Consider the following 25,806-nt stretch of genomic DNA (forward strand, 5'->3'; position numbering starts at 1 on the left):
AGGCACCCAACCATTTTTGCTGTCCGTAAGCCACCAATGTTTCCTAGTTTGGTGCAAGATAAAAGTTTAGGACAAGTCTAAGCTCAGGAATGACTTGAGTAATATTTCTTGTCTTTCCCACCTTCCTACATACAAGGAGAGCCACCCTCTGAATGTATGAGATTAGTACATGAGACTGCATGTCTTGTTTTTAAAACAGCAGATCAAACAAAAGCAGGTGAGGGAAGGGGAGAGGTGTTTAACACACAGAGCTGTTACTTCACATTCAGAAATATGTTCATCACCTGCCAGTGCTGCTGGCAGCAGTTTCCCAGAGCAGACCAGCCATTAGAGATAGCTTTGCAAGGGATACATCAATGGGTTGCTCACCCTTCTGGTCCATGCCTGATTATGATGGGTCAACCTGTGTTTATTTCATAGAAAGACATTACTAGAAGTTGTGACAGGATCCAGGGTCAGTCAGACTTCTGAAATGAGAGAAATGACACCTTTGCCTGAAAAGGAGGAACTGGAAACTATTGTGGGCCATCTGGTTTCTAATGGTCTCAAGCAGTGCATTTTACTGAAGCACAAAGCAGAACAAACACGCTGTTCCAGTAGAGAACTCAGACAGGTGAGGCAGCTAAAAACAAGAGGATTTGGGAAAACCAGGTCCTGCTCACAGACACCTTTTTTCCCATCTTGGACTCTATCTAGCAATTTTCAGAGGCTTCCTAGGATGCAATGTCAAAAAGTCTCTGTCTCCCACCTATTTCCCCTGCATCACAGCTGTGTTAGCTGCTCCATGGCCTTCTGGGCTGTTTCCCATTTTTAGATCTGCTGCAGGCTCCCTGCTCCAGCCTGACTATCACTGCTTCCAAATGTCTCCATGGCACAAACATGCTTCCTCTCAAGAAAGGAGGGCTGCCATCCAGATAAAGTCAAACACCTGCTGGCTGTCCTGCCTGCTCACTGTTCTCTTGCCACATTACTTCAGTGAGCCCATAACACACATAAGATGGCAGCAAACAAAACAGCAATAATTGCCGCCAGAAGGGCCAAGGTCAGTCCTGTTTCTGTGATGTCAAAGGTGCAGGTGTTTTCTGTCACTTTTTACCCTGTCGAGCAGTAAGAAGTGCTTTGGCGTAACATTTGGCTTATAAGGAAAGAACAATTGGAGTCTGAGGCATAGAGCTTGTCTCTACTGGTAATTTATTGCAAGGTAAGTGACCTTGTGGATCCCAGGTGCTCTATTCCAAGTGCATAATTAGCATGCCTTGGAATGGGATAGCTTCTTCTGCTTTAAGAACAGATTATACAGCACCCTCCATTTAATTTGCACTGAAGGTGTCAGTATGGAAAGCTGGCAGGGGATAGCTGGTGTGCTGTCAGTTCCCATGTCAGCTTATTTAGCAGTAACTTCCTTGTGTCAACAGGTCTCAAGCATTTATGACTTAAAGGAAGAACACTGCAAGTGCAGAAATCTCCTCCCAGCCTGAGGAGGAAGAAAAACACAGCTTGGATCTATCATTTGCCACTTGCCACCATGACGTCACCTTGGGGCTGAACTCTCTACCTGTGGCTGGGACCTTAAATAGCTGACACCAGAAGAGAAAAGCACTTTCTCTTGGGTTTAGCAGCAAGTAGCAGCAGCAGTGGAAGCGGCAATGAGACTCTGTGCATTCCTTGCTGTGTTGCTGAGCCTGGTGTTGAGCCTTTCGAAAGGTAAGAAACAGTATCTTCTGTTTTGGGATTTATCAGGGCAGCTATTCTGTGGCAGTGAATGGATTGCTTAGTACTTTCAGCAGGTGCTGAGAGGCTGGAGGTCGGTGGTGGTACACAATTCAACATGTCTAGATTTTGATTAATCAGTGACGAAAAATGTCACTGGAAGCCAACAGTTTTCCTTGTTCACCGAACAATGCAAAGTCACTGGTGCTTGTGATTAACCTAATTTAGCCTACTCCAAGAGCAGTTTTCAGGACCTGCACACTAAACCCGTGTAATTCAACCTCTGTTACAGTCATAACAAAAGGTGTGACTGTTCCACATCAGTAGCCAGGGAAAGGAGGGCTGCTGCTGGCTTTCCGGCCAGAGGCTGGAAAGCAGTGCCGTCTGAGCCAGCTCGTAACACATTCATTCCCTCCTGTTGAAAATAATTAATGGGAGCTTCACCACCAACTTGGTGGCAGAGGGTTGCACCGCGGTCTATCCAAACTGAAGGGCAGGTGTCATTTCTTAAGCCACTTAGTACTTTTTCTGGCATTGTGACAAACTTGGTAGTTGTGGACTAGAGCCTCCACCCAAACTTGCCTGTCCCTGATATTCAGTGACAGATATAAGGGAGTGAAGGCATTAGCAGAAGTAGAATTAAGGTGACTATATGAGGAGTTTTGGCAACTTGAAGCTGTGAGAGGACAGGAACTCCCAGATAATATAAAGTTACAGAGATATGAGTCAAATTAAGACCTTCAGTGATGTTGTGAAGCTTGCAACTGGTGATAGATAGTTGTGGGTCTCTGTTGACTACTGCGAGTGAACATATGTATTTCCAGCAACATCTACAACATGCTACAGACCAATTTTTTGCCTTAAATTATAAGCATAGAGATCTCCGAGACTGTCAGTTGGTTGGTTTTCTGTTTGGAGGCTTGCGGATAACAGCAGGATGTGAAAAATTGACCCAAGAGCTACTGAAAGCAATGTACCCTTACTTGCACAGATTTTGCATCAGGATGAGCCTGCCCAGAAACCTTTGTCATTCTAAGCAAACATTGCAAAAGCTTTACAGGATGTGTCCGTTTGAATAGTACTGACAAAGGCCCTGCCCTGCTCAGCAGCTGGATGTTTCTGTTATTCCAGAACCTCAGTCCATTTCTTTATCTCCATAGTAAACCTCTATTAACACATCCTGTTTCCTTACACAGAAGGTTGGGTATAGGCAGAGTGTGCCATAAAATAAGCACCTTTGCTCAGGTTACCTTTGACAAGCCCATTAGCAAGGCCCAATTGCAGCTCATGTGCTCTGCTGTCACCACGGATGCAATTATACCTGAGTCCAAAGGGTGTTCCTGGACAACTGTTAGTCAGGGCCTCCACAAGGCTAACAGTTGTAGTCTAAGGACTAGCTTGGTTACTGCCCCAACATCCATTTTGAGAAGGCAGTCTAAATAATGCTCCAAAACCATGGCCTGTGGCCAGCATACATTCATATTATCATGGTTAGAGGAAAAATGTGCATTTTTTTACACTGACTGGGGAACAAATAATGCTGCCTATAGGTCTCAGTGACCAGTGGAAGTGGAAGACTTGGCATAGAACTGGCACAATTGCTCATGTTTCCCCTTCACCTAGAGGAAGCTAATGATTTACTTGAGGCTTTGACTTTTTGATGTGTCTTTTCTACATCAGCTTTATTGATTAGAAGAAAAAAGTTTCTAAAATTTGCCTCACTTTGGATTTTCAAAGCCCTAAAAAGCCGTTGAAAAGCAGGGTCTATTTTTCATCTATCTGTTGAGATTTGCAATATTTTTTTGAATATACCAGCTATAAGAATGTGTCAGCGCCAAGGATTTTAGTGACAAATACATTAGTCTTCCAGCTGCATGTTGTTAATGACTTAGGTTAAATTATGATTGCAGTGGCGTTAACTCAGAGTAAATACGTTTATTCCTGATTCATGTCTTAACTAATTGAGATTAAAGTTAGGTCATATGATCCAAACTGGCCATATGTCAGTATCGCACATTTATCAGGAAGACTGTTTTATTATTTGTTCTCCTTACTTCTAGACAAAAAAACCCAAAACAAAACAGAACTTTCCTTATATCAACAGTTAAGTATGACACAGTTTAAATGCAACATAAACATCTTAAAAATAGCGAAAATACTTCAGAAGAGCAAACACAATAACAGGTAATGCAGAAACCATACTGTTAGGAAAATTTTCTTCAACTACTGTCTGGTATCAGCCAGGTTTCTCTTTATTCAGAAAGAATTATAACAAGGAAGAAAAAGAATGACAAAAAATAATGTATACTGTCATAACTGCGTGGAAGTGTAGTCCTGGAAAGAGGGTCTTAATACCACTGATGATAATTTAGCAGAATATGCATTCTTTGAATAAAAATATTCTGCATTCAATATGGACTTGAATTTGTTACAGCATAGGAGAAGGTGTTAGCAAAGGCAGTCATTCTTTCACAGCCACTCTGAAAGAGTCCATATAGACTTTTAAGTGATGCTTCCCTTGACAGGTTCTTCCATAGTTGCAAAATATCTGTATGTGTATGTCTTGCAGTGACTGTGTTCTTTGTTGGTTTAGCTGAGGTCTAGATCAGAATCTGCAGAGTCACTGTGAAGATGTTAACTGTGGAGCGCAATGTCATGTAATTCTAATTAAAAACAGTGCAACTACTGAAGATGCATGATGGTAAAAGCACTGCTTGTTTAAGGGATGAGAAAAGCAAATTAACATAAAAAGAGAAGGCAGCAACACTGGCTCAAGGTCAGACCAGAGCTCCGCTAGCTCTGGAGCTGGAGCATATGTGCTGACAAATAGGGTGCCCTTATCCTGCTCTGGCAGCCAGCACTGGCCATGTGGTCCTGCCTTTGGAAAACGGAGGGAGCTTCCATACAGGGAGGTGTGTGTGCGACAGGAACACAGAGTGCTGCAATCGCCTAGAGGAGAGAGGCAGGAACACTGTGAAACTGCAAGTGGTGGGGAGGACCCAAATACTAGGGTGTGGGAGAATGACTACCAGGAAAAATACACCACCAGTGAGATGAGAGAGAGACAAACGGACTGGCAAGGCTACGCAGGGTTGTGGCTGTTCAGACCCATGCATGTCGCCCCACTTATTTGCTCAAAACTTGATCTGGACATAGAGAGATACAAAGACTTTTCCTCCACAAAACACTAAGCAGTGCTAAAATCTCCCTTTTCCCTCTATCAGGACAAACCACTGAAACAACTCCTGCCCCAACAGCGACAACAATCCCAGCAACTACAGGTAAGGAGCAAAAGTCCTCAGTCAGTCCATCCTGAGGACAGATTGGAGTAACTGAGTCCCAGGGAGCTCTACATCTCCCACATGGTGGCGCTGGGGAGCCCCATGCTGGTGGATCAAAGCTCCTGGTGGGGTCACTGAGGAGGGGAAGCCTGCTCACCCCTTCAGCTCTTCCTCCATGGTGGCCTTGGATGAACATGTCCTTCCTGCTTGCACCCCACATTCCCACTGCACCTGCCCACCCTCTGGATATACCCGCTGTCTCAGACTTTCACCCAAATGACCCTGGGGCCATTGTGGCGGAGCACAGGCTGTGCTCGCTGTACACAGACTGATGGCACCCCTCGACCAGCTCTGCAGCTGTGCTGGCCACATGCTGCTGCCTTGGGCAGGTGGAGGAAGCTTTCCTGCAGGGAGACACGCGTGTCCCCAAGAATTTTCCTCCACAAAACACTAAGCAGTACTACCTCCTCTTTTCCCTCCATCAGGACAAACCACTGAAACAACTCCTGCCCCAACAGCGACAACAATCCCAGCAACTACAGGTAAGGAGCAATAAGCCCTCAGGAGGCCTTTTGTAATTCCAGATTGGAGAAAATCAATCTCAGGGAGCTCTGCAGCCCCCACAGCTCCCCTGCACAGGTTTCACTGAGTTCCTCCACTGGTGGAGTCACAGAGCCCCAGATCCAGTCTGCACCCCCTCTCCTGTCTCCCTCCTCGGGCCCTGCTGGCGTTTGCTGCAAGGGGCAAGTATTGGGGATCATTTTGGCAATTCGGACCCCTCCTGCTGGGTGCCCTTGCCTCCTTCAGCAGCCCCCAGGAGCCACATCTGTTTCACACATCCTTGCCATGCAGGAACAGTTGCTGCTTCACAGTTTTCCCAAAGCAGGGTCACCAAGCAGACATCATGGGCAGCACGTTCATGAGCCCAGGGGTGCCCTCAGCCTACTGTGGCAGCCAGTCCGGGCGGCGTGCTGCTGCCTTGGGCAGGTGGAGGGAGCTTTCCTGCAGGGACACACGAGTGTCCCCAAGAGTTTTCCTCCACACAATACTAAGCAGTGCTGCCATCTCTCTTCTTTTCCCTCCATCAGGACAAAGCACTGAAAAAACTCCTGCCCCAACAACAGCAGCAACCACAGCAACCACAGGTAAGGAGCAAAAGTCCTCAGTCAGTCCATCCTGAGGACAGATTGGAGTAACTGAGTCCCAGGGAGCTCTACATCTCCCACAGGCAGGGACAAGTTCCCCTGCCTCGGTTACCCCATGTTCCTATCCCCGGGGAGACAAAGGGGCCCAGATCAAGGGTGAGAATCCTCTCCACTCTTCCCTCTTTCCCTGATGGTCTTTGCTGCAAGGAGAAAGTGTTGGGGAAGATTTGAAGAGCCTGCTCTTTTCCTGCTTGGTGCCTTTGCCAAGGCAGTCCTGGGTGCAAGAGGATCCCTGCCGATGAGGTGCCCAGGGCAAGCCCGTTATGGGCCCTGCTGGGAGTTGTTCCTGGGGGTGCTGGGATCGTGGACCATGAGGGAGCCTGGGCACACACCAGCATGGGCCTGAGAGCCAGGGGCCATGGGCAGTGACTATGGAGCAGGTCCTGCAAGGAATCCTCCATACCTGGCCAAGCGCCCTGTCCCAGCGTGGTGCTGGCGAGCCCCATGCTGGTGGGTCAAAGCTCCTGGTGGGGTCACTATGAGGAGGGGAAGCCTGCTCACCCCCTCAGCTCTTCCTCCATGGTGGCCTTGGATGAACATGTCCTTCCTGCTTGCACCCCACATTCCCACTGCACCTGCCCACCCTCTGGATATACCCGCTGTCTCAGACTTTCACCCAAATGACCCTGGGGCCATTGTGGCGGAGCACAGGCTGTGCTCGCTGTACACAGACTGATGGCACCCCTCGACCAGCTCTGCAGCTGTGCTGGCCACGTGCTGCTGCCTTGGGCAGGTGGAGGGAGCTTTCCTGCAGGGAGACACGCGTGTCCCCAAGAATTTTCCTCCACAAAACACTAAGCAGTACTACCTCCTCTTTTCCCTCCATCAGGACAAACCACTGAAACAACTCCTGCCCCAACAGCGACAACAATCCCAGCAACTACAGGTAAGGAGCAATAAGCCCTCAGGAGGCCTTTTGTAATTCCAGATTGGAGAAAATGAGTCTCAGGGAGCTCTGCAGCCCCCATAGCTCCCCTGCACAGGTTTCACTGAGTTCCTCCACTGGTGGAGTCACAGAGCCCCAGATCCAGTCTGCACCCCCTCTCCTGTCTCCCTCCTCGGGCCCTGCTGGCGTTTGCTGCAAGGGGCAAGTATTGGGGATCATTTTGGCAATTCGGACCCCTCCTGCTGGGTGCCCTTGCCTCCTTCAGCAGCCCCCAGGAGCCACATCTGTTTCACACATCCTTGCCATGCAGGAACAGTTGCTGCTTCACAGTTTTCCCAAAGCAGGGTCACCAAGCAGACATCATGGGCAGCACGTTCATGAGCCCAGGGGTGCCCTCAGCCTACTGTGGCAGCCAGTCTGGGCGGCGTGCTGCTGCCTTGGGCAGGTGGAGGGAGCTTTCCTGCAGGGACACACGAGTGTCCCCAAGAGTTTTCCTCCACACAATACTAAGCAGTGCTGCCATCTCTCTTCTTTTCCCTCCATCAGGACAAAGTACTGAAAAAACTCCTGCCCCAACAACAGCAGCAACCGCAGCAACTACAGGTAAGGAGCAAAAGCCCTCAGTCAGTCCATCCTGAGGACAGATTGGAGTAACTGAGTCCCAGGGAGCTCTACATCTCCCACAGGCAGGGACAAGTTCCCCTGCCTGGGTTACCCCATGTTCCCATCCCCTGGGGAGACAAAGGGGCCCAGATCAAGGGTGAGAATCCTCTCCACTCTTCCCTCTTTCCCTGATGGTCTTTGCTGCAAGGAGAAAGTGTTGGGGAAGATTTGAAGAGCCTGCTCTTTTCCTGCTTGGTGCCTTTGCCAAGGCAGTCCTGGGTGCAAGAGGATCCCTGCCGATGAGGTGCCCAGGGCAAGCCCGTTATGGGCCCTGCTGGGAGTTGTTCCTGGGGGTGCTTGGATCACAGGCATGGAGGGAGCCTGGGCACACACCAGCATGGGCCTGAGAGCCAGGGGCCTTGGGCGGTGACTATGGAGCAGGTCCTGCAAGGAATCCTCCATACCTGGCCAAGCGCCCTGTCCCAGCGTGGTGCTGGCGAGCCCCATGCTGGTGGGTCAAAGCTCCTGGTGGGGTCACTATGAGGAGGGGAAGCCTGCTCACCCCCTCAGCTCTTCCTCCATGGTGGCCTTGGATGAACATGTCCTTCCTGCTTGCACCCCACATTCCCACTGCACCTGCCCACCCTCTGGATATACCCGCTGTCTCAGACTTTCACCCGAATGACCCTGGGGCCATTGTGGCGGAGCACAGGCTGTGCTTGCTGTACACAGACTGATGGCACCCCTCGACCAGCTCTGCAGCTGTGCTGGCCACGTGCTGCTGCCTTGGGCAGGTGGAGGGAGCTTTCCTGCAGGGAGACACGCGTGTCCCCAAGAGTTTTCCTCCACACAATACTAAGCAGTGCTGCCATCTCTCTTCGTTTTCCTCCATCAGGACAAAGCACTGAAAAAACTCCTGCCCCAACAACAGCAGCAACCACAGCAACTACAGGTAAGGCGCAAAAGCCCTCAGTCAGTCCATCCTGAGGACAGATTGGAGTAACTGAGTCCCAGGGAGCTCTACATCTCCCACATGGTGGTGCTGGGGAGCCCCATGCTGGTGGATCAAAGCTCCTGGTGGGGTCACTATGAGGAGGGGAAGCCTGCTCACCCCTTCAGCTCTTCCTCCATGGTGGCCTTGGATGAACATGTCCTTCCTGCTTGCACCCCACATTCCCACTGCACCTGCCCACCCTCTGGCCATTGCTGGGGGCCCATTGAGCAGACAGTCCCAGAAATCCTCCATACTGTGTCAAGTCCCCATAGGATTCGAATGGTCCAGGGTCGACAGTGTGTCCCTGGGCAGATTTCTGTCTCCCCCTGCACTCTTCAGTGGTTACCTTTGTGTCAGGGGGAAAGCCTGGGGGCATTTTCATAAGTATTGTTGCTTTCTGTTTGGCATCTCTTCCTCTAGAAAAAGAATTTGGCTTCAACAGGAACTCTGGAAACACAGTATCTGGAGATGAGCCCCCCAGCCAATGGGACTTCATTAAGTGTTCTCCTTTTCACTTTTTGGGGGCTGAAGGATAGTTACTGTGTTTTTCCCATTGTACAGTAAATCTCTGCCTCGTCTATGAGGAATTACATATGGAGCTTAGTGAAAGAAACAAGGCAGAGTTAAAGTCAGTATTTGGTGTCTTGGAAAGGAAAAGTAATTACCATCCTGTATACAATGTATATTGAAATAAAACATTTAATTACTTATAAACTAATCAATTATGTATAGATATGAAATACATACTCTAAAATCCTTACAGAATATATAATTACTTAGAGAGATTATAACTGTGACCATTTTAGGTAAAGAGCATACCCTATAAAAAAAGACAGCTGGTGACTGTCCTGAAGCACTGCAACAAATTCCTTAGCAGCATACTGTGATATCTGTTGAGATATATATACTATGGTGATTAACTTGGAGCCTTCACTTTAATAATATGTCTGCAGTAAAGGACTCTACCATGACACTGTGTTATAATAAGGCAAGTACATACCAGTGCAGTATTAAAAGACACGGAAGCTATTGCAATCAGCCTTTTTCTAACTTAGTCACTGATTTTGGTAACCCTTGATACACTTTTTTAGTTTGTTTTTGGTTTAGTTATATCAAGTAGAGTTAAATTGTGAATGTTTAGTGTGACAGATAATGAATTTCGGCCTTACTCTGTGTCTTCACTGTGATATCCTGCCCGATTGTGCAGGGAAAACAGTTACTACACAGACATTAAGGAAGCAAGACATAGCCATGTGCTCTTTAATTGCATCTATACTGTATAAACATGCCTGGTAGTTTCCTTTAGTAGAAGTACATTTGAACTATTTAATACATGAACTACTTTCTATATGAAATGGTTATTGCAATTTCATAGAAATCCTGATGTCATTGTCTTTCATCTTTGTATCAGGGGACTTCTGCAAACCAGACCCTTGTGGAGAAAATTTGGCTAAATGTGTTGCTTTGTATAGCACTTTTACCTGCTTGTGTCCATATGGATTCTACTATAACAACAAGGATTGTCACAGAGGTAAGTTGCAGAAGGGCAATCTATATTCTTAGTTACTTCACAGATAATTGCTCGGGTGAATTTTTCTTCCCATATCCCTTGTTCTCATACTATAAGTGAAAACATAACCAGTCTGGGAAAGTGACTGCTGAATAATGCCTTGCTTTGCAGACAACCATTGCTACAACGACCTAGATTGTTATCTCACAAAACAGTAACAGCCAGAGGTTAATGTGCTAGGGAAAGACGGTGAGTTCTCTGTCAAGGGTGCTGGAGATTAAAATGAGTGAAAAGCAGGAAAAAATGCAAGTGTAAATTTGATATCAATATTAATAGCCAGGATTTGAAAAGGCCCAAACCCATGAATACCTATGAACAACTGGCTTGATTTTTGCTGTTGCAAAAGACTCATCACAGTCCTGTTGAAATGCATCTCTGAGATGCTGCTGAAGGCCAACCGTTTGAGCAAATGGGGCTCCTTACTTAAGTGCCAGCAAACAGGATTCTCGAGTTTACTTACAAGCCTAAAGAAACAGGTAGATTCTGAATTGCTTTCTCAGATATGGTGAACCATTTCAGCTGCTCAGTGGCTGCAAATTTGGAGTCCTTAATATAGGTATTTTCTCACTAAATGCTGTAACACCTCAGATGGAGTCTTTTGTCAGCCTCAGGCCATGCTTACAGTTTAATGTTATTCAGTTTCATAGTCTGGACATTTGGTTGAGTCCAGGATCCTGCCGGCTTCCCAGGTAGCCATAGTACATCCCTCGTTGTGGCTGAATGGCTTGAGCAAACATTTGTTCCCCACTGATTCCTCCAGTATATGAAAAATAGCACTGATTTCTGCGTTGCATTTCCCCATCTCAGAAGGCTGGAGAACTCTAAGGTGAAACCCAGCTTACTGAAATGCTTTCTAATTAATTAATTTTCTCTGTTCTCATTCCAGGGAAAATATACCCAGGGGTCATTACACTGGAAGGATTTTACACTAATAATGTTGAAACTGTAAATTCCATGGAGTATGAAAAGGTGTTCCAGTATGTAATGGAGTTTGTGAGTGATGATTTTTTTTCTGTGTATTTAATGCTACCTTGAATGTCATGCAGACAGAGGGGATACACGCTGCCTTCAATGTAGAGCCTAGAATAGTTTCACTTGAGAAACCTACTTCTTTCAAAGAATATTTCACTCTAGTTTAGACCTCTTCATAAAAGGCTTGAATTTTGCCCTCAGATAAGTACATGCATGGCTCTTGCTGAAATGAAGGTTTGTACCTGAAGTAAGTAATATCTGCATTTTCAGTGCCACTTCTGTTCCTGGAAGTTCTCACATAAATTGCTCTGTATCATTCACCATTCCTTCTCTAGAAAAAATGGGGCTGAGCAAAGTTTTTCAGCCCATTTAGTTTCTGATCTCTGCTGTTGGCTGAGGGCTCTGTAACACTTAGTGGCATGAGTAAAAATGAATAATTTATTTTTTTTTAAAGAAAGCTATTGTTTCCACACAGCACAAACTTTTCAGAATGGCTGTCCAGCTGTGTCTAAATACCTAAATGATAAGCCTCTTCCATAAGCATACCAGTATTAGTATTTTAGTGCTATTAGTGAAATGGATATTACACATTTTGAACATGCTATGATCATAGATAAAATCTCGTAATGGATTTCCTGGAGAAATAAGATGAACTGTTTGATTTATACTGCCATGTTGAAACAAGTGGAATTGCTTATGTCGCTTTCTGGAAGTAAGGAAGAAGATGTGTGCAACTCCACCAGAGAGCTGATCAAAAAATATTCACCAAATATAATCATAATTCATCAAAAATGGTTATCAAATTCTTCATGTTATTATGTTGCTTCCTATGAATGTTTTATCACAAAGTATCCAAAAATTGTCCCTCCAGAATGTTAAAAAAATCTTCCTCAATTTTTTTGTCCAACATTTTTTCATGATGTGGCTGCAGAAATACATAATATGCGGCACTAGAGTAGACATGTAATAGTATTCAAAAGTGAAAATAGCACAGAAAAGAATTTTATTACAAAGAAGGATAGATTATCTTTCATTTCAGTTGACTTAAGACATCTTAGCCATTTCTCACGGTGTCTCCTGCTTGCGTGCCAGTTGGAGGCACCTGCCTCCACCAGTTGTTCCCTGCTTCGCAGGGGATAAGGGAGAGCAGTGACTTTTATACTGACCCCATCCAACCCCGAGTGCTTCCATCAGTGCTGTGCTTCTCCCCACAAGAACAACCCCTGACGATTCCACTTCACTGTGTCTTAGGGACACATGCCATCCGGAAGGATGCCTGCTTCTCCCTCCTGTTGCTACTTGTACGTAGGTTGGTACCACAGAGACGCCTTCTAAGCAATGAGTCTGCAAGGCAGTATCTGTGGCTATCCAGCCAGCCAACCCTAATGCACTGCCTGACATGCATTCAATTCACGTCTCTCCATCCTTCCACTGGTCTCCCATATTCCCTGTTCTACAGCACCACCCCACTGCTCCTCTTCTGCAATACCTTGCACAGTGGAAGTGACAGATTAGCTTGCTTTATTTGTGCTTATAGTAGAATGTTCTGGATGAAAACTTTCCAGTTGCAGCCTCAGTGGTTCATGTGATTTTGGTCTATGTTTCTGCTTGCTTTTGACTCCAATTCATTTATCTTTTATAGTTTCAAGATGCCTTCAAAGACTTAGAAGGCTTTGGACAGACTGTCATCGTGGGAATTCGGTAAGTTTGCCAGGTTTTGCACAGTACATGCTTCCCATTTTAATCTGTTTCCCATGGAGTACTCAGTTCAAGAAAGGATATGGGGTAAGTTCAGTTCAGTATGCCTTCTGTTAAATGAGGATATTATTTTCATATTTTTAAAGTTTCTGGGATAATGGCATCCTTTTTACTCTGGGGATTTCCAATATGTCTGTGAAGTGGGCTGACTGAGACAACAGTGGATGTCCCACTTTTAGCACCATGTAGGATATAGCACTGTGCTATACCTAGCAGCCCCTGTGATATCTGACGTGTCTGAAATTGTAACAGTTAACTCTGAAGTTCTATGAACAGGTCCATCTTGGAGTCCCAGTTTAATTTAAGATTTGATACAGAAGGCCACTGGATCTCATTGTGCATTTGCTGGTCTCTTCTGGAGGCAGGCTGAGCATGGATGTTATTGAATGGGCTGTAGTGACTGTAGCTGTGGACATAGGTCCTTTGCTGATCTGGGTGGATGCTGTAAGATGTCCCTCTCTTCCTATCCCCGCCTGTTACAGGTTACTGTCCCCAGAGCTCTGCCAGCTTCTCTGTGAGTGCTCCCTAACCCACATCAGGCAAAACCTGGCATACTAGCACACATGGCAGTGTAAACCCTCTCAGCAAACCACATGGATTAAGCAGTTAAGCAGACTGTTGTTCTAGCAGTGTTGTGAGGGCAGCAACTTCCAGCAGAGTGGTTGTGACAAATACATGGGGCACAGTAACATCTTACGGCACTACAGCTGTCTACCACTTTTGTGTGCATATTCCAGCAACAAGAAGTCCAGCTGAAGAACAGGATAGCCACTGCTGTTCTCCACCTCACCCAGGGAGACTGCTGTCCAGCTAAACCCAACCCAGCTAGCATGCAGTTAGCACAGACACCCCTGCATTGCAAACAGACCCTGCTGAATTAATTGCATCTAAAAGTTAGGGTCTAACAGATGAGGTCCTCCACACTGCAGCTGGCTTGAGGTTAGCCCAGTAAAAAAAATCAGTTGTGTGCCAAAAGCACACAAAGGAGTGATGTTAGCACTAAATCCAACAGCCTTTGCTTACCAGCTACCTATTTACATTTGGATCTACTGTAAAGATGGCCATTAATGTATTCCTAAGCAAGACTTAAACTCATTTTCAGGTGTCTCAGCAACTACCTACACTGTGGGATGAAATCTTCTCTTGTCTTTGCATCTAGCTTGCTATCCACGTGGATTATATGAGACTTTAAAATGATGCTATCTATACTTTTCAGAACTCTGAAAGAAACCAGAGCTTCTTCTTCAATGCATGTAACAGTGACAAATCTGTTCATGGAGAACTCGACTGTAGAAAAGGAGACAGTTAGTTCTGCAATAAGAAATGCGACAGAAAATTCGACCTATGTCTCTGATTACAGAGGTATGTAATTCCTTACTGTGGAAGTAAATAATTGGTAGAAACAGAGGTTCCAATCTTCAAAGCTCTTTAGAACATTTCTGTGTGCAGTAAAGCCCACCAGAGCATAAGCCTTGTTCATTTTAAGGGGCTGAATATTCAATCTTAGGTAATTTTGAAGACTCAACCATTCAGTACTGGGCTTTTTTGTCTTATTAAGCCTTTCTACTTCCTGTGTAAAGAACAGAAGGAAAATATGTGTTCCCAAGTAAGCAATGGAATGTTGATTCTAATCTGCTGAGTGTTAAGTGGCTGAAAAAAATCAGACCAAAATATATACATGCTTCTGAGAACAGGCCAGTATTTTACTGACAAAATACGATGAAACTCTCTATAAACTTCTTCCATGATTTACCAAGATAATTGAAGTGAGATCTCACTGATTAGCTATCGAGCTAAGTAATGCATTGGTCTAAGTCAGTAAAGTCTTGTGTTACTGAAAGTGTAATACTTGGAGAAGGATTTTCTAAATACAATATGGATTTTTTTCTTTTTTTTTTTTTTTAATATGCTTTTATTTTGAAATAAGCTTTTGCAAAAGTTATAGCTGATAATGAAAAGAGTCCATTTCATGGCTTATAGTCCGAGTTTGGTCTTTGAAGGTGACTGTATCCACCTCAACTATGATATTTCCTGTGTGCTGGTCCTAAACATGAGGGGGAAATAGAAAAAAAAACCTGAGAGCTCACAAAGCACTAGGGCAATCACATTCTTCCACTGCATGCCACTCACTGAAGTTTGTAAACCATTCCCACCACCAGGACACGGATCTAAAGAGCAACATGCTGGGCAAACTGCATAATAATATTGCTCATGAAATGAGATGCATGCCCATAAATATTTATATCTATATAGAACTGTATGGGATCTGGACCTCACAGTTTGATTGTGATAAAAACTAAGGGAATAGTGCTGGGGTTTTTCTATAGATGTTTTTTTAAGGTGAGTCAGAAAGTCTGTGTTCAGATTATGAACTTATGGGTAGAATTTCCCTCCTTGTGGACTGGGAGGCAGGAAGGTTTGGAGGCAGTTGTAGGAGGTTGAGAAACAGAAGTTTGGAAGATGTATTGGAAACAGGACCTTAACTGGTAAGGTGCACAGGAAAAGAAAGGGATAGTTCAAATGCCTGCAGTGTTGATGTCCCCAAAAAAATGACTTACAAGCTTTTTTTCAGAGTTGTTAAATAATTGGTTTATGATTTACTGAGCAAGTGCACTGCTTTCTGTGAAATTATATTATTAGTACTCAAGTTTGCTTCCTGGCTGTTTCTCTTTTAAAGATGAAACCTATTGTGCTGCTTTTAATTGTGATGCTCAAACCACAGTGTGCGAAGGAGATATGTTTCCAGAATGTACATGCAGGCCTGATTTCTCAAAGACAGAATGGGATGATCGTTCTTGTTCAGGTAAGAACCTTGTGACTTTATCTGTCCCTGCAAAGCTGACCTGGTTATTCCCTGTCTCGGTCCCTTTTTGAAAAGGGGGCTCCACAAATGTGCTGATGTCTCAAAATCAGGGAATGTGTGTCTTTTTAAGACAGCCATAGAAACACATTCTCACATTTCACTTTAAACACACCCATAACATTACTCCAGTAGAATAAACTACTAAAGCCTGAGAAAATTATCACTGAAATCAGTGAGTGGACAACCCTTTAAATGCATTTTTAAACTCTTGTTAAGAACTGAAACCTAAATAGGTAAAGGATGGAACAAATTGAATCCTATGTTCACAGCCTTCTCTGCTAGGACATATTTTGGGAATAAATTCTACATGCTACCTGCAGGCAGCTATGGGGATGCTGACAGAACTGGAAGTCTCATGATGCACTACAAGGATCTGTTAAAGCTCTGTCCCTTGTTGGTAGTTCTAGCATTGCATTACCTGTGTTTAGATAGATTTTTGTGGGAAGAATGATTTATGTGATTTTTAGGAACTGTTAGTAGTTGGGGGTTTATTTGCTTGCTGGTTTTGAATCTCTTAGTGAGTACTCTGTTTATATTTTTAGCTATCGTTTACAGCCCTGAGATGTACCTTATTTTCTTCTTGTGAAAACTAAAATTTTCACGCTGCAGGAAAAAAAGTCTAAATTTTAAGAAAAAAACCAAATATTGCAAACACTCATTATAAAATCATGAAAGCTGGCTACAATAAATGCCAGTGAGATATGATCCAGTGTAGGCCTTTGTGGCCCCTAACCTGTCTAAATCTGATCCAGTTTTGCATCAGCTGCAATACAAATTATCTGCTATGAGACCAAAGTGCAGGTCATTGCTTGCTTATGTAGGATGCAGCCTAGACAGATTTCCATTCTGATGAAGCTGGATGGTCTTAAACAAAGACCATTTACTTCTAATTTTGTGCTTTTGTATTTCAGTTTCTGTTCTACATAGGTATAGTCTTAAAAAAAAAAGCCATTCTGGTGCTCTGAAGCATAACAAAGTTGTGTGTGTTCGCAGTGCAGTATTAAAAAAAAAAAGCAAGGGGGATTTTCTCCAATGTTGATTTTGTACTTTTTCCTTCTGAAAATACAGATTGCAGTAAAGACTGTTCTGCAGAACAAAACAAGTACTGTGTAAAAGAAAATGGGATTCCAACATGTAAATGCATGTCTAACTTTGAATGGAAGAATGAAAAATGTGTATCGTGAGTAGTCAGCTTTTTCTTGCATTCCTGTGTTCTAGGCAAAGCTTGGGGAGAGAAACGTCTAGTATGGGGTCACCCTCAATCTAGAAGAACAGGCTGCAGCTATGTGAATCGGAGAGGTGCCTAAGGTGGTTAGCAGATGGATAAATTCCCATGGTGTCACAAGTTATGGCATTTTAACTGCTTGGCATTAGCCGTCGGTGTGCACTCACAATACCTTAGAGGAAAGTTAAGGAGATCCAAGGTCATCTGTGAGTCAGTGAAGAGGATAAACTACTTCATGTTTATTTTGTGGGTTGCCCACATAAACATAAACTGTTCCTTCAGCATAACTGAGCCATGGGAAGTGGTACGCTGAAGCGCTTAGTGAGCAACAGGCGTTAGAGCAAGACTTGCTTGCCTCAAATCCCTGGAAAGTTTCCTGTGATATCAGTGGGGACTCTGTTTCCTGATAACATTCAGACCTATGTTATTTTGCCTTGGTGTTTTCTCTGCTGGTATTCCTGCCAGCTCAGGATCAGAACAGAGCAGTGGTGTTTGCTGGTGCAGCTGAGTAAGTGACTGGTTGTGCTCTGCTCCAGTGGGTAAGCAGAGGGACCTTACTCCCCATATCCATTAATTAATCTCTTTTTGTAGTCACTGCTGCTCACACTGAACACTTTTTACTGTAAAGTTGATATGTTTTAAACATAAGAAACTAGTACAGGAGGAAGATAAAGAGCTGCCAGTCCTTATAGACCTTACGTCAAGGCTTTCAATGAAGACAGCGGGTAGCAATTCCAAGTAGCTCAGAGATGTAGCACTTAGTTCTTTGGAGAAATTAGGCCCTTTTAACATTTTTCAGGCTGAGAACCTGAAACTTTGAGTCCCCAGCTCACCAATCATTCTGAAAATCTCACATTGCTTTACTCTAACAATGAAACTAAAGAATTCAATATTAAGACAGTATTAAAGAGGAAAGCTGTAATGAACACACCTTGCTGAGAAATTGCTGATAAAATGTGGAAACATAGCATTGTTTTGTGATCATCTGCTTAATGACTTTATCTTTCTTTTCTTTCTTTCCCCTTTTTTATTTTCTCTCTCATGCAGTTGTCCAGTGGGCTACTCTGGGGAGAACTGCAGTGACAGTAAGTACAATAATTTATGGTTTTTAATTATAGCATGGAAAAATACATAGTAACGTTTAATCTGCCTGAGATAACAAAACCAACAAATACTAGCCTTTAGTGGTGCCAGAAAAAAAATGAGTGAAATTCCACTGTTGCCTGGAAGGAAAAAATCCTTGTTGAAACTCATGTTCAGACAGACAGTAGCATTTCCTCTGATCAACTGTCCATTAAGTCCAGTAGTTTTTAGTCAAACACAGGGTATTTGACAGAAAAGCATTTAGTCCTCATCTAAAGATGTGCAATGTGGAACTCAGCACCAGTAATTGATTAATTTTTCCTGTAATTAAACACTCCTCCTATTAAAACGTCAGTGAATTACTCTCATTTGAGATGTTTCTGCTTTAATATCCAACCACTGGTTCTTGTTCGTGCTTCACCTTGCAAGCACTGCATAGTGTCTAGTACTCTATACCAGCGAAGAGATGATGGCCCCAACTGCGTTATCCCATGATTGTAATCACCCGGACAAGATAACCAGACAGGCCTTCCAAAGCTTTTTCTTTTTTCTGAGTCAGTTTCGCAGCTGTTCACTGCATCTTCTCAAGTTTCCACCTTCTAATAGATTAGAAGAGGACTTTCTTCATGCCTTCTAGTGTTTGCATGTGCCTAAACTCAGAACAGCAGCCGAAGGCAGGCTGAAAAACAAACAGTTATGGTTCTTCACTTCTCACTGCTCCTTTGGCTTTATTTGAGCAACAGGTATATCCTCATGTGGCCCTTTGGAGTCTCACACTGCTGCATTCTTAAACTTATACATGTTTAACATATCTGTGTCTGCAGCTATGAGACCTTCAAGGGGTTTCTACTGGTTTTGCCTAAAAGTTCTGGAGATGGGCTAATGGTAGTTGTGGTGCAGTACAGTGAATCTTGCCAGGTGTAAATGTTTGGCAGAAAAGATATTTCTCATCACATGGAACATATTTTTCTGGAGAAAGTTTTGGGAATTTTAAGGCTGTTTTCATAGAGCAAATTGAAGTGCTTAATTGGCACGAAATGCACACATTGTGAATTTAAACACAAATTTGGGACCTGATAATAATCAAGTACATTAATAACCTCATATTCTCCGTATAGCACTTGGTGGGTACTGCTGTAAAAATTGTGCTGAGCAATAACACAGGTGCTTTACACACGTGTTTGGCATAGCATTCTTTTGAGAAATCATATTCCCTGGTGTTTCGATGTATGCTGCTATGATTAAATGTGCTGGATTGTTCTGCTGGTAATGGCGTGGATGGTGGTTTCATATTGTGTAGCTCCAGTACAGGCATTCGGTGTATTAAATGGCAAGCTCATAAATGCAGACTGGATTCTTCAAGTAGGTACCACCAGTAAGGTTGGGTAGCTCAAGAGGCTGTCTTACTCTTCACAGCCTTATCTTGAAATTATGCCTTGCAGGACACAATTCTCCTTTCTCCTCACCAAGGCTACGCAGAGCTAAGTCTACATTTTAGTAGCAATTCCATTCATAGTTGAAGGAAAATATACAGAATCCATGTCTTCCTCCCTTAGTCATGCTGGTTCTGCAGTAAGATCAGTGAAAATCAATTTTCCTTGCCAAACACTTATTCAGATGTGGGCTATTTATGCAGTGTTCATAGTGCCACATAGAAGACACCTCAAATCAGTGTACCTTATGTTCCTAGGGCACGGGAAGAGCCAATTTGACACCTAACTACATATTTTAGCAGCAATACTAGCTTAAGCAACCCCTACACCCTCCCAGTTGTTCCTGTCCCTCAGCTATAACTATGAGTAAAGCGATTTAGCACACGGGGTTAGGAACCTGAGCTGGGATCAAAATAGCCATCCAGAAGAGATGGCCTTTAATGCAGATCAGTTCCCTAATTTACATTGTCCTGTGTTCACAGACAATTGTACTGAGACAAAACCAGGAGCCTGGGAATGAATAACTTCTTCTTTCAAATTTTTCTTTCTTTCTTTCTTTCTTTCTTTCTTTCTTTCTTTCTTTCTTTCTTTCTTTCTTTCTTTCTTTCTTTCTTTCTTTCTTTCTTTCTGTCTGTCTGTCTGTCTGTCTGTCTGTCTATCTGAGTAAGAGGACAGGGATGGGACTTGGTTTTCAATATTTACCATGAGTTTTCAATCTATGTTTTTTATTTGGTGGTGGTTTTTTTTTTTTTTTTCCAGATAGAGAACTTATCCTTATAATAGTGGGTACAGTGTTTGGAGCCATTATCCTGATGTTAGTGATAGCAGTCTCTGTTGTTTCAGTAAGGTAAGAGTATTTCTTAAAATTGAATAGAAGCTGCATTGCTGCATGTTTGTATAGAACTAAGCAGAGATTTAGAGAGGGGCAATGCTGCAAATGTGGTTGCATGCTTAGTTGGGCAGACAAGTTCATTTAAGTCATCGTGACTAGAATTTGGTTTTGCCTGTGTGCTCTTCCCAGAAGTATTTACTCTCTTGCTGTGAATTCAACTATGAAAGCTTCAGACAAGTCTTCACAATACAGGCCTCACCCATTAATCCTAATCCTGCCCTAGCCACTACTGATATGGCATCTGGATGAGATTGAAGAAGGATGCTGATATCAGAAAACTGTGTGGCCCAAATTCAGACCCTCTGCAGCTTTCCCTGCAAGCACTTCAGCTCAAGGTCTGGCATGCCCCTTTCAGCTCAATACAGGTGGCATTTCCAGCCAAGCATCTCTTCAGAGCTTGCTATTCCTGATGTACTGGCAAATTCCCAATTGCAGGTGCACCTCCTCACTTCTCTCCACACAATACATAAAGAAATACTCAAGCAGCTCCTCTGCTTTGCTCTCAGCACTGCCCAGGTGAAGATACTACAAGACCGCCTATAGCAGGCATAGCTCGCCACCAGATGCACAAGCTGGTGCCAAGTGTGTGTGTGATGGATGGACTTGTGATCACAGACAATTCAAATGCGTCATTTGAGTGTCCAGCTTTGGCTGCAGGCACGAGAGCAACTTTTCTTGAAGCATTCCTAATGAATGCCTCATTTCTTCCTCTGAATAGTCGGTTAGAGCTACTGGTGGTTAAGGAAACTCCTTCATTCTAGGAACTGGTTGAAAGAGGCCAAAGTCCCCTTCTGTCTCTCATAGCAGCTTAGCCCCATCTGTGATAAGAGATGACAAACTTTGTACTCTATCATTGATAACAAGGGGTTTGCAATAGGTGTGCTAGAAAAATCTGTTGCATGTTTCAGAACAGGGCTGAGCATTCAAAATAAGGTGGGAGTGGACAACTCAGTAGGCTGGACTTGCTCAACAAGTAAGGCACACTAAAAGGTCTTCTAAAACCTCCTTTGTTCTTTCATTTCCTCTGAAGAGCCAAACACAAACAAGATCCAGAGAAGATGAACCTGATAAAGTCAGGATATTCCAACCCAAATACCTCTGATGATAGACAGACCATGATGTTCCCCAGAGTCCAGACCACTTCTGGCCATGCAAACCCAGGATATCAGCCAAACAACCCATATGAGATGCCTTCTGCAAATAGAGGTCATTTTCCGGAGAGGGATTACGATGACTTGGTGAGTGTTTCACAAAGGGAACTGTGCACCTGAACTGCAGCATTGTGGGCTACAGACATTATTGGAACCTAAACTCCACTCTGCCCATCCTCCCTTGATCTAGAAGGCCAAAGTGGTACAAAGGCAACCAAACAACTGTAGATGCAGCTGAACAAATTTCCCGTAATACAGAGATCAGCACTCATCTTATGAAGCCCTTTCTAAAGCCCCAGTAGTCATCCTTGGGTCACAGAAAGCAAGGGTCAAACCAACAGTTTGGCTGCCCAGTGGTCTGCTGTGTTGTAGGACATTTGTCTGCGTTGACCGAACACACCCCTGAGCACAGGCAGGCACGCAACCATCGCAGGCTGTGACAACCTGGGCTTCTTTTAAGGCCATAGGTGCTGCAGTGGCACTTCCCAGTTGCAGCCTCATGCAAGACTCACGGTCAGCTCAAGCTGGCACAGCTGCCCAGAGGGTCAGTGTCCTCCCACCCACTCTGCCACTGCCTAGTTCACAGCAAGAGCCTCTGCGGTGGCTGCAGCATTGCAAAGGGGTAAAGTGCCACGAAAAAGCTAGTGCAGCCTTTACATTGCTCTAGCCCAGGGGAGCCTGCTCAGCAGAGGCGTGTCATTAGCTGGAAGGCGTGTTCTGAAAAAAGCTGCCTGTCTCATCCTTGGACTCTGCGAGGGAGCTGCAGAGGGAGCAGGGGCTTGAGAAGGGCTGTGCGGTGATATGATTGATTTGCTGGGTTCTGCATGCATTGAGTAAATAGGAAACACATTCAAATGTGGTTTAAATGACATTTTAGCTCCACCTCTGCGGTGCAAGAAACTAGCATGTTCAGTGCAGAAAATCTGTTTAACTGTAATACATTTACATGTTTTGCAGAATTGAGGTCTAAACCAAAAAACATGGAAATCTGCTGTTAAAAAAAAAAAAAAAAGTGATTTAAAAATCTGCAATTTAAGAGAAGAAAAACATCTGTGTACTTAGTACCTTGGTCAGATTCACATGGATTTTGGTATTTCTAACTTTCCAAAGATGTCAACTTTTCACCGATGAAAATCCGCCTGTTTGGTTTTCTGTGAGGGCTGGTGTGTCACAGAGAGGGCTGTCGTGTGCAGTGTGCTACACACTGAATTATTCTGAGAAAGGAGTTTTCTGACCCAGAGCTACTCTTTATTTCTTTTCTTTCCTTGTCCAAATTCTCTGTAGTATGAAATATCAAAGGAGCCTGAGGGCTTTAGGAGGCAGAACAGACACTAAGCGACCAGAGTGGCAGAAGGATGGATGACCACCATGACAATGAGTCAGACCAAAGAGTTGCACAGCCTCTCACCAATGCAGTTACTTCAGCAGAAGAGACTACAAAGTCTGTAACCCCACTTTCTCTGAAGATCTTTTAAAGGAAGACCCCTGCTTGAAAAAGATCATGGACAACTCTCTGAAACAAGGGAAAAATGAAGCAGAGGGTTGGGAGAAGAGGAGGACTTTTAAAAGAGCTGATGGGCTCCCACAAACATTTGGCTTCTTTCAGGCCAGTACATTGGCAAGTGAGTGAGTGTAGATGAGATACCAGGATTTTAACCGTGCTGTCCTGGCAATATGTGTGATGCTGAAAAGTGTCAGCACCCAGAGCTTTGCTTGTGTTTGTGCTCACTCCATTTCAGCTACAGGCAGCCTGCATGGCTTTGGGCTGATCAGTGCTGTTCTTCATGAGAACTTAACCTGTTTCTCTTTGATATATCAGATACACCTTTTTTTCCCCTCCTCAACCCCCCAATATTTCTTATCCGAAAGCATTCTGTCCAGATCTCTGCTGACATGTGTTGTGTGAGACAATGGTACTTGTCTGACCTTTTATGCAGCCTTCCTTCCCAATACAATGGCAAGAAACAATATCTTCAAACAAACACTGTTGTTCTCCACCTTGCACAACTACATTGTTTGTACATTCTCAGCTCCTGTGGAAAGCTTTAGCATTTTTGTTTACTTGCACTCTTTATGTTCTGATTGAATGACCTTAAGGGTTGGGTTTTTTTCATTTCTTATACCGACTTAATAAACATGTCTGTAAAAGAATCTACATTTTACTGTACTTTACTGACTCTGCATTATCTACTGACTAGCATTAACATTTCCTTATATATATAAAATATACATATGCACAAATATGTACATATATTTATAGGTAACGTTCATTTAAAGCATCATTTAATGCCATGTTGTATTTTGTGTTTTGTTTTTTATATATGCAGATTAACTTTTCCTCATAAACATTCTCGTTTCTCAGTACCAAAGCTTTCTTGTGTTGCTGCCCAATGGTAGGGTTTTTTTTTTCACAACTCCAGAGATCATTTTATGTTAAAACTTGTGCAGAGTTTAGACGCAAGTATGCACAGATTGGTTGCATCAGCACTCAGCTTTCACTCTGAAAAGTGTGAAACTTTCACTCACTTTCACTTCAGAGGTTCTGAACAGAAATATTATTAAACCTTAATGAAGGTAAAATGTTTATTGTTGTAAGGCTTTCACCCATTTTCTGTGATCACTTTTGGTAAGAAGTGGGTAGGTAGTGCAGCTGGGTCTGCTTTGAAAATGCTGGATGAGCTGCTGTCTGTGATGGCAACTTTGTGCACATGGGTCTGCTAATGTCACACAGCTAAAAAAAGAAGTGTCTTTTAGCTTAAAGGATGAGTTTGGGGGCCAGTGGTAGAGAACACTGTATGTGGCTGTAGAGGTTACAAGGATGTGCATGCAGACGGGTTGTTCCAGCGCTCTTGGTGATCAAAACCAGCTCCCACTCACCAGTTATGTGGTTGAAACCTGGAAACCAAGCAGTTCTGATCTTTCTCATGTGTCTTCTCTAGCCAAAGAAGATAGACAGACCCTGCTTTCTCTGAACTTCCTGCAATGAGCAGCAGTTCAGAAGGAGCCTGGTGAGAAAAGGTGCAACTTTCTCTCTGTTGTTTTCCTGGGTTTTCACTGTCTCTTTCTTCCAGTTGACTCCTGTCCCCTTTGCTGCTGTCACCTAGTTGCACAGCGCCTGCCATTGGCAGGTCCCTGTAGGAGGGAGGTTCTGGTGGCCTTAGACACCCTCCACTGGCTGTGTGCATCTCAACATGCACAAGGTGACCTTTACTCCATGCGAGCATGGCTAGCTCGATTTTACTGTTTATGATACCTTATTCAAAGGACGGTAGAGATTTGGTCTTATTTTCTTGGCTTTTCCTCTGAGAGTACTCACCTGGGAGGAGCAAAGCAAGGCTTGGTGGCTACCCTTAGCAGAAGAAGTAGAGAGGCCCCATCCTTCCTGAAGCTAGAAAAGCCCTACAAGGGGGACCAGCTCCCTTCCCTAACAGTTTCGTTAATGTATGTTCCATGCCTGCTGCCTATGTCTTTTTATTTGAGCCCTGTGTGTCCCCACCACTCCCTGGGCGAAGGAGATGCTCCCTGCTTCCAATCCCTCTGCTAAGCCCTTTCCTTTTCCTGTTTTTCCTGATTTCTCAGCAGCAGAAAAGATTCTGCTGCCAGCAGAACACGATGGGGAGTTTGCACAGTGTGAGACACTGAAAAATGGGAGGGATACAGGCAGGACAAATGGCAAAAAGTCATGAAGCACAGTGTAGACTTCTACTTCGTTAGCCGGATGCTTTTGCTTGGATAAACTCTTCTCCCCTTCTTTGAAATTTGGGGTTACATGGAGTCTAATAGATTTCTCTATATCGAGAGTAACAGCCCGTGCACCACCTTCTTTCATTGAGGCAAACTGCCTGGTTCCATCAGCTTAGTGCACAGGATTCTTGAAATGTCTGTAATAGTAGCCTGCTAGAGAGGCACATGAAAAGGCTTTTAAGTGTTATCTCTTATTCTTTCTCAAAGCAATAGGGGTTGGAAATGCAGCTGAAAGCTCAATGATAAACGAAACTTTAATGCAGTAAAACTTTATTGAGGGTGTGTTATCTAGAAATTTGCTGTCATTGGTGATAAAAGCAGCAAAAATAGGCAGGTGTTTGCATCATTTAACTGCAGAAGAATTTTCATCGCTCTAGTTCAAAGCTAATTTCTGCAGCTGCAACCCGTTCTCATTTAGCCTGTGCTGGGGAGGGGC

General features: G+C 44.0%; 1 protein-coding gene across 1 annotated transcript; it reads left to right on the plus strand.

The window, feature by feature from the left end:
* Positions 1–1,646: 1,646 nt before the first annotated feature.
* On the plus strand, positions 1,647–22,961 carry MUC13 (mucin 13, cell surface associated). Its single transcript, XM_086465496.1, has 11 exons — positions 1,647–1,704; positions 10,091–10,210; positions 11,136–11,242; positions 12,864–12,922; positions 14,196–14,341; positions 15,657–15,782; positions 16,911–17,022; positions 18,115–18,152; positions 20,343–20,430; positions 21,506–21,713; positions 22,911–22,961. Exons 1-11 carry the CDS (start codon positions 1,647–1,649, stop codon positions 22,959–22,961), a joined length of 1,113 nt encoding a protein of 370 aa, XP_086321622.1.
* The last annotated feature ends 2,845 nt before the right edge of the window (positions 22,962–25,806 follow it).

Source organism: Leptosomus discolor, chromosome 5, assembly GCF_034619465.1.
Source record: "Leptosomus discolor isolate bLepDis1 chromosome 5, bLepDis1.hap2, whole genome shotgun sequence".
NCBI lineage: Eukaryota > Metazoa > Chordata > Aves > Leptosomiformes > Leptosomidae > Leptosomus > Leptosomus discolor.

Bases quoted from the DNA above. Each gene is read 5' to 3' on its own strand.
- MUC13 (XM_086465496.1), top strand. From the start codon at position 1,647: ATGAGACTCTGTGCATTCCTTGCTGTGTTGCTGAGCCTGGTGTTGAGC. The intron at 1,705-10,090 runs GTAAGAAACAGT...TCTTTGTATCAG, and splicing joins GGTGTTGAGCCTTTCGAAAG to GGGACTTCTGCAAACCAGAC. The intron at 18,153-20,342 runs GTAAGTACAATA...TTTTTTTTCCAG, and splicing joins TGGGGAGAACTGCAGTGACA to ATAGAGAACTTATCCTTATA.